This window comes from Chinchilla lanigera, unplaced genomic scaffold, assembly GCF_000276665.1.
Source record: "Chinchilla lanigera isolate Chin_1 unplaced genomic scaffold, ChiLan1.0 scaffold00011, whole genome shotgun sequence".
NCBI classification, from domain to species: domain Eukaryota; kingdom Metazoa; phylum Chordata; class Mammalia; order Rodentia; family Chinchillidae; genus Chinchilla; species Chinchilla lanigera.
The window spans coordinates 17,973,902-17,982,878 of NW_004955412.1; the positions used below are offsets into that span (position 1 = coordinate 17,973,902).

At 49.1% G+C, this 8,977-nt stretch overlaps 1 protein-coding gene across 1 annotated transcript; it reads right to left on the bottom strand.

Annotated features, from left to right (window-relative positions):
• Window positions 1-359: 359 nt before the first annotated feature.
• On the bottom strand, window positions 360-8,424 carry LOC106147857. The gene is made up of 5 exons (XM_013510974.1): window positions 8,090-8,424; window positions 6,975-7,126; window positions 1,439-1,676; window positions 574-702; window positions 360-472 (listed from the first exon to the last, which is right to left on the bottom strand). Exons 1-5 carry the CDS (start codon window positions 8,289-8,291, stop codon window positions 360-362), a joined length of 834 nt encoding a protein of 277 aa, XP_013366428.1. The 5' UTR covers window positions 8,292-8,424.
• Between the last annotated feature and the right edge of the window lie 553 nt (window positions 8,425-8,977).

The following is an 8,977-nucleotide window of genomic DNA, read 5'->3' on the forward strand; positions in this document are numbered from 1 at the left end:
AACAGTCGCTAAAACGCGTAGACCCGGCGGGTGCAGCTGGTCGGAGAAGCAGCGGGGTGGGCGCCGAGCTGGCCGGGTAGTTAACTTGGCACTATCGGCGCATCAAAGCGCTGCAGCTGTGGCTCGCGGAGCCGGCGTCGCTTTCTTCTCTTCTCTCTCTTCTCCCGGATTAATCAGCGGCTGCAGCGCGGGGCTTTGATCCCCGAAATCAAACCCTCCGTCTGATGGGTGACTTGATGTTATGCTAATCCGAGCTGATTGAGCTGAGATAATTACACTTCATCCAGGTTTCCTGGGAGTTCCGAATAAATATTGATGCACATCTGTCCCCCGGCTCAGGTGTAGCGGGGAGCTTTGCGCTAGCAACAGTTTCTGCGGGCCCGGCCCAGAAGCGCGCGCTGCCGCCGCCCACTCTCGTCCCGGCTCTGGACACGGCGCGCAGGGCTGGTGGCCCGAGGCTCGCCGCGCAGGGCTGGCGAGATGCCCAGCGAAAGGACAAAGACCTGAAACTTTGCAGGGGCCCAGGTTTGAGTTGCGACGCCTGGGTATAGTGTGTGTGGTACCCTTCTGTACCGGGACCTCTCTGAGCCTGCAGATTTCGGTGAAGATTAAGTGAGATGCGTGAGAGTGGATCTAACCACGCGAATCGCACTCGCTCTCCCTGCCAAGCCTGCGGGGTCCTCCGCAGCGAGAGCTGGGAGCCTGGAAAGGGGGCGCAGCCACCAGCTCGTCCTCCTAGCCAAAGCTCAGGCTGCGCGCTCCAGGCGGTGTAAAAATGAATAATAAAGAGAATGTTTCAGTGGCTCCGCTCCTCCCCGCGGGCTAATTAGGTCGTGTTTGTAAAGCACTTGGAAGACAAAACGCGCCCCAAGTGTTAATTATCCTTAGCCCCATCCCAACACACTTCCCGAACAAAGCGGGAAACTCGAGTGTCTCTTTGCCAGCCTGCGGGGGCGGCGACCGCAGCCAGACCCCTCCTGCCTCTCCGTCCCTTTTCTAGGCCCCTTGAACGCTGAGACACAGAGAGGGGAAGAAGTAGGACCGGGCGCCAGACACAACTAACCGCAGCTGTATACAGCCCGCTCCGGGTGAGGCCAAGGGGGTGTCTGACTGAGGAGGCGCCCCACCTTTTCGAAAAGTAGGAATCCGCCTGGAGCCAGAGGGGATGATTTAGGGAGTGTGTCTCTCTAAATCTTTGTGTTTGTCCCTGGCTGGCCCCAGAACCTCCTCCCCTACTGACCGGAGACCCGGTTGCCCAACCAGTTCTCCGCTAAGGCCCATTCCACAACTGAAGAACCTTGGGGACGCAGAGCTGAGCTCAGGGAGGGCTCTGAGTGTCCCAGATCATCACTCTGGAGAGCTCTGCCTTACTCTCAGAATGAGGCTGTCCTGGAAGTTCTGAAACCAACTCTGAATCTTAGCTAGTCCCTTCTCCCACCTTTATCGGGGATAATGGCTCTGCGGCAGCCCAGGCCCGCCAGTGAAGGCTGCTGCATCACACGGCCAGTTGCGGAGCCTAGCCAAATCCCAGGCTCAGCTCCTCCCCCACTGCTGGAGTGACTCATCTTAGGCTGCCTTGGAATAGCTACAGCAATACTTGGAACTCTCTCCAGTGAAAAACAGTAACAAACGATGTCCAAGGCCCTTAGAATTTGCAAACTGTGTTTCAGGCATATCTGAATATGAACAAGCAGCAGAAACTGACAGCCATTAGGGGGGCTGCCCTACCACACACCCCAGCTTAGCGGCAGTGCCAGGCAGGAGCCCAGGAATGCTCCCTTCAGACCTGTGCAGTAGTGTCCACCTTCACAGAGGGGCCACAGTGGTGCTTCTTTACACACACATCATTCTTGCACACTCTGTGGCTCACCACTGTGTTCCCAAAGGTGAGGCTGAGTACCTAGACATCCTCCTCCGAAGCATGAGAAGACAGCCTCCAGAGTGGGCTGGGTAGGGGGTAACCCCACAGAACAGGACACGGCTTCATCTACCCCTTTCACCCCTGAAATTCCTAATACAGAGAGAGGAAAGAGAAGGACGGGTGGGGCGCGATAATAACAGGGTCCAATAATGTTCATTGATTTCCAAGCAGTGGTATGATGGAAAAGCAGGTAGGTAGCCTAAAGTCTGTGAAAAGGAAGGAGCGGGAAAGAGCTAAGTTAACGTCCTTTCCTGACACATGCGCTGTCTGAGATTTCCATGTCATCTAGGGAATCTCTGGGATTTTCTTTAAACACCCCCTTTGTGTACACATGCACACATACACACAATTGGGGTGGAGAATATTCCTCCAGCCACTCTTTGAGAACCAGCTTCTTCTCACCAGGGGCTGAACACTGAGCAGAGACGCCCCCAGAGGTCGATCACGTGGAAGTAAAAGGAGGGAAGACACTCGGAGAAGCTATGGAGACACATCTCCTGCAGGTGAGCCACCAGCTGGTCTTCAGGGCTGGCCGGAGGTCAGCACTCTCATGGCTGCCTCTAAGGACTTCCACAGAAAGGAGCAGTTTGCCAGGCACCAAAGTCACCACTTGTCACTGGGTCAATGGGTAGGCAGGTGTGCTGCCGGTCAGGGGCTTTGGTGTATATCACAGGATTACCTTATCCACAAGAAGCTCAGGGCCTGCACACCTGGAAATGTTTTGATTTCTTTTAAAATCAGAAGAAAATAATCTTTCAGAGAAAATACAATGTTTAATATATAATATTAATTTACTCATCTGTATACCAATGCAACCATAGGGCTTTTTTTGTTTTTTTTTTTTTTAATGGAGAAAGTGCGCCATGTAAGCAACCGTGCCTAGAGGGCCACAATGTTATACGGTGGCCTGGGGCAGCAGCAGGAGGGAAAGTAACTGCCCTGGAGCCTAGGTTACTTCAGGGCTAATGAAGCATGAAGTTGACCTGGCCCTCATTGGTAGTACTCAGGTCCAAATTGGGGAAGCCACTGAATGGGCCCTAAGTTGTCCTGGTGACTACGATTGACAATAGGGCATCCTACGCAGGTCCAACAAAGGTCCCTAAATCAATCTGAATACTACAGGCTGGGCTCCACAGAAGAAAGAGAGAAAAGAGGGCTGGATATAGGACAAGGAGGATCTGGCCTTCTGTCTCTTTGAATAGTAATAAAATGAAGGCAGACAGAGAGCCAGATGAGCACATTTTATTTTATAGTATTTATTTTTGATCTCCAGCTGGACATTCATTACTCTTCCCTATAAGCTGGGAGAAAGAGGAGAAGAGGAGAGGCACCACTCTGGCCTGGCCTATTTCCCCACGGCTCTCACACTTCCTCTCACCCTACTGCCTCCTCTAAGCGCCCTAAATACCTTGCAAGGCCCTAAACTCTGTATGTGGTGAGCAAGCAGCCCCACCTCTAGTCAGAGGCCACATTTACCAACCCAGAAATTAAAATGCCCAAAGAAAACAGGATAATCAAATTATACATTCCTGAGAACCATTTATAAGCCGCTACATTCTTTAATCTTAATTAGAAATCTGAGCAGCTCCCACCGTCTCTGTAATCAACATTTAAACAGCACTGACCCCCATCGCGCTAACCTTGAGAGCCACACACAGGTCTGCACAGGAGCTGGGGCTGCCCCTTTCTGGAGAACAGGTGACCACGGGGCTGTGGGCAAGATTGAATCACTCAGCTGCCCCTTGATCCCCTATGTCCTCCCTTCCTCAATAACACACATATAGAGTAATCTATCTGATTGCCCACTCACTCTCCAACACAACCTAGGACCTTGTATTAATCACCTAACAATTAGAATAGTTTTCTAACTTGCCCACTTTCTATGCTGCACCCAACAATCTTTCTACAAAGCATTTCTGATCTTATGGGTTCCTATAAAACTCCAAGGTTTCTTAGAGCCTTCCAGACACAAGTGAACACCTGTCCCTCCCAGCACTGTGCCCTGGTTTTGTGGTCTTGTCCCAGTCTACTTGGTTATCCTACACTTCCAGGATACTGAACTACTGCCATACTGCATACGCTAAGGGTTTGCATTAATTACTGCTGGTTTAGTTTGGTTTTTTTTCTACTGGAGATTAAACCCAGGGCCTCACACATGCTAGGCAAGTGTTAAGCTACATCCCCAGCACTTTTTATTCTGAGATTGAGTCTTGGTAAGTTGCCCAGGCTAGTCTCAAACTTGTAATTCTCTGCCTCAGCCTCCTGAATTGCTGGGATTACAGGCATGCACCACCACATCTGTCTTCTCTCTGACTTTAACAACCTGGTCAGTTCCTGTTTAGCCCATCAGAACTTTCAGTGTAAAAGTACGGCCTGTAGGGGAAATCTTTTTATCATTTTAATTTTTTTGGCTTTATTTTTATCATTTTATTAAAATATAATAAATAATTTATAAAGCAGAACATTCACCCCTTTTAAGATTTTAGTATATTTACAGATATATTTACAGATTTACAGATTTTACAGATTTACAGTATATTTACAGATTTTAGTATATTTACAGATTTATATTTAGTATATTGTACAATCATCACCACAATCTCATTTTAGGATGTTTCCATGATCCCACAAAGAAGTCTCTTGCTTAGAGAAATTAAAAAATTTTCTCTTTTCCCTCTTAAGGTTCAACACTCTTAGTCCTTGAAATAAACTGACAGTAGACAAGTAAACAGGTGAAAAAGCATACAAATTTATTAACAAGCAGAAACATGGAAGACCTCAAAGGAAGTCTAGACAGTTGAAACACACACACTACACAGAAAGGAAGTGGGTTTCCTGGAGGGAAGTGGTGACAGTTTGAGAAAGTATTTGAGAACCCCAGTGAACAAAGTTTGTGTCATGATTCAGTAGTCTCCCAGGTAACAGTTACCTGTGCTTATCTCTGTCTAGGGCAGTTGTCAGATCCCTCAACTGCTTCTTCTTGGGAAACAAGTTTCTAGGCAGAAATCAGATAGCAAAGCCCTGGCCAATCCGCTTTATCCTAAGTGTAAATTTCTTTTTACAAAAGGACAGCTTTTCTCAGCCATTCTCATATATTATATCCGAACAACCATCTGGTGATAAGCTAATGAAGTATATTTTGGGGTGGCGTATTTTGATCTCCCTTGGTCCACACAGAGAAGCATAGAGGAAAATTCACAGCCACGTGATTCATAACAGCCCCAAGCTAGAAACAATCTAAGTGTCCATCAACTGCTGAATGTACCGACACACTGTGATACAGCTACACAATGGAATACAAAAAGAAGCAAACTATCCTTACAGGCAACAATAAGAATGAACCTCCAAAACATTACACTAACTGAAAGAAGCCAGACACAGGAGACTAGAATACATCCATTTACACGGAATTTCCTGAACAGGAAACCCATAGAAGCAGGAGGTGGGTCGGGGGTTGCCTCATGCTGGGGTGGGAACAGACAGCATCAAGGAATTCTGTGGGGCCAACAGGAGCAGTGTCCTGGAACTGGCTTGCACACCTTATAAACTCGCTAAAAACGCATCCAACTGTATGTTTACAGTGGATGAATTTTATGGTATGATAAAATTAACAATAAAGTTATTAATCAGTAGAGCTAGTTGATGGATGGATAAAGGGATGAATAGATTTGTAATGAAACAAGCACACAATGGTAAAAAACAGAAGCTATGTGATGGCTAGAATAATGACCAAAAAAGTTTTTCAGTTTCTCTATATGCTTAAAGTTTTTCAACATAAAATGTTGTAGGGAGGAAGGATCCTTGTTAAGACCTCACTCCTCTGAGCACTTCCTCAATGCTGTCCCCCAGCCTCACACAGCAGTCTTGGAAAGAATTCATCCCTCAATGTTCTTTAGTAATTTTGCTGACTTTTTCCTTGTAGAGTTGGACTCTGTCGTTTTTAGGGTCACCTGAGGAACCCACTTCCTTGGGCAAAGATGCTGCTAGGAGCGCATGGTTGAGGGGATCAAGATGTAACAAAACCTGCACTTTGAGTTTTCTTTGGTTTTTTGTATATTGTACGTTTAAGAGGTTTAGGAAAATCTGCCTTACCTTTTGGTTGTTAGGGCTTAAGGCCCACTTATATGACAAGCCCAGAGCCTTTGGGGAGGGAAGAGATGCATGACCTAACCTCCGCTTCCCAGGACCCAAAGTCAGGGAATCTGTTGCTAGACTTACCTTGTGTAAAGCCCAGGCCCATAAAATAATAGAAGAGGAAAGAGGGTGTCCGGATGAGTAACCCAGCCCCACCAGGTCACTGAGAAAAGGGCTGGCTTTCTGGGAAATGATGGTTGAGGCAAATGGCAAACCATATGCACGATGCACAAGTTCCTCCGGGTTCAGAGACCCTTGGACAGTATGGGTACTTTCAATAATAATGGCTCGGCCTGTGAGTTAGACCCTCGAGTACTGAAGGCTTGAGGGCCTCAGAGACCCACTGTGGTCTGGCAGGGGCCTTAGCGTCAGAGGGGGAGAACGTGTAGGCAGGGCACCGGACTGCAAGAAGACACAGCAAGTCCTAGCAATGCTAGGCCACCAGGACGCAGCTTTCTCTACATTTGGCATGTGGGAGATGCCAACCACATCTGCAGCAAGTGTGCCACCAGCATCAGTGAGCACTCAAATGGGAGATCTTGGGCAACTAGATTTTAAAGTATGGGTGCACTGGTGCCCAAAGTCTGAAGTGGCTCATGCCAATGACACAGAGCCTAGTGGTGGCAAACCTATGGCACACATGCTGCAGCACGTTGTCTGTTATCCTCAAAAGCTCTAAAAGGTTCGCCATCACTCATACAGGTCCTCTGCTTCCTCCTTTGTCTGCCCTACTGGAAAATAGGGTCTGTGAAGCAGGAACTGTGTGTCATTCATCTCTACAACCTCAGCTCAATTCCTCCATAGGGTAGGTGTCTGACAGCCAGGACTTCTGATCTGTGGCCCTGGGCTCTGAGGCCAATCTTCTGTATACGAATGAAGCAAGTCCCTGAAGCCTGGGTTTTCTCTACCTCCCACCAACCATAACAAGGGAGCAGAGACAGAAGGCTTTTAAAGCACCTGAGAGTTGTTGAACAAGAAGGAAATTGATGGCAAAGCAGGCTTGAAGGCAGACCAACTTACTCAGGTAGCTGCTGTCTCCACCACTGCCGACCTTAGCCTGCAGCCCACGCCCTGCCAGAAGGAAGGAAAACATTAGTTTTCCATGAGGAATTCCAGGGAGGAGACCATGAGCTACACAATCCCCCAGTCCTGCTCCCCATCCTCCCACTTCCAGACCCTTCCCCCAAACATATCTGTGTCTCCCGTGAACTCAGACCACTGCTCCTCTAGCCCCACTTTCCCAACCTCAGAGAGGGTTTGCCCTGGCCCACCAATGCCCTTACCACCTGATGGTCCCTCAAGCCCCTGCAATCTGGCTCCTACCCAACTCAGATATTAATATGGCCTTAGCCACTGAGGGCTGCCCTGTGACCACCTCTGAGAGCTACCTTCAGTTCTCACCCTCTGATTTCTAAGTGGCATTAATTCTGAGTTCTTAAATTCAATTCAGAGTACCGAACTCTCTTTAAGCAACAAGGTCTCCATCCTTGATCTTGGCAACAGTGGGGGGTTACATTCTGGTTTCCTGCCCCTCAAACCATTCCCTGCCTGCCCCTAAGCCCACTGTGGGCTCCCATTTGTGCTTATCCAGCTGACATTCCCTCCCTCCCTCCTTCGCACTTACGCAGCAACAGCTCTTATATCCAAATCCCAGGCCCCTCATTTCCTGCAGCACCTCCAGCCTCCCTCTTTGAGGCCTCCGCCAGATCCTGCTTTCTGATTTTCCTTCACTTGCTCAGGGCTCGAAAGTCTGGCAACAAGGTCATTACGTTTTTCCCACCCTACCTAATTCCTTTTTTTGTTCCCAGCTTCTCAGAATGCCATCTACGTGTCCCACACAACTACATCTCACACGCTGGTCTTAGTGCCTCACTCTTCTAGTCAGTGGCCAAGTTTCTAGATTCATTCAATTCTATTTTGCCATAAGCCAACTTGAGTGGCTCCCCATATGTCTGTCCCCAGTAAAGTTCAAATTTAGCTTGACATCCAAGTACCCCCCACCCAGGGTTGGCCTGCAGCACCCTTCAGCCTCACCTGCTAACTTCTGTTTTCTGGGTGCCTCCAGCACTTCCCTAATGCCACCTCCTTGTCCTGCAGCACTCTCACGCCCCAGCGCAGCTGGGCCACTCTGTGCTCCCCGAGTCACACAGCAGCTCTTGCTATGGGAGCAGACAGTGCAGGTGGCCACGTTGCTGAGAAGGCTGGGTTGGCAGGCATAGCGAGAATCTAGAGCCATCGCTGGGCTTCCAGCACTTAGAACTGCAGGTGTTTCTTGTGCAGTGGCAGACTTTGTCCCCAAGGAAGAGGAAAGGATTCTGCAGGCTCCTTGTAGGCAGGAGAGTAAGGAAGTATGCCCAAGCCACTCTGAGCAGGTCCCTGTTCCCAGCTCATCAGCCTGCTTGGAGGGAAGAGTGAAAGCAACACTTACCAACATTTCCAAAGGGCTGGGGTTCTTATATAACAGGCCAAGGTAAGATGCTGAATGAGGGAGACCGATTCCTCCCACGCCACCACATGCTCTTGCCCGGGCAGGGAGCCAGCGCTGCAGACACGACAGTCTGTATGGCTCTGCTCTGTGAGCAGCTCTCTTGCGAGGAGTGCATTAGTCAGCTATTTGAGTGTCATAAACAGCAGCCTCCCCCTACACACAGTCTGGCCTCCCTGTGCCATTTCTGTGCAGACTCTACCGTGACTCAAGCTTTTCCTCTTACTCTCAGCAGCATATTCCTCACACCCATCTCCACTTTCCAGAAGGATCGCTGGCTCCAACTAGCTGGTAGTTAGCATAGCAATTCCTGAGCTGATTTCCAAAACCCAGTCCTACACCAGCAGCCGTGCCCCTGGGGGGTCCAATCTCAGAGGATCCTGCAGGGCAAAGGCCAGGCATGAGTTACTATGTATCTGCCCTGGCTTATTCTGCTA

Excerpts from the sequence above, each read along its gene's own strand:
- LOC106147857 (XM_013510974.1), bottom strand. The coding sequence starts at position 8,291 with ATGGCTCTAGATTCTCGCTATGCCTGCCAACCCAGCCTTCTCAGCAAC. Across the intron at positions 7,127-8,089 it reads CAGAAAACAGAAGTTAGCAG|GGCGTGGGCTGCAGGCTAAG; the intron begins GTGAGGCTGAAG and ends TCCTTCTGGCAG. Across the intron at positions 703-1,438 it reads AGCCATTATCCCCGATAAAG|GCTCCCAGCTCTCGCTGCGG; the intron begins GTGGGAGAAGGG and ends CCCCCTTTCCAG.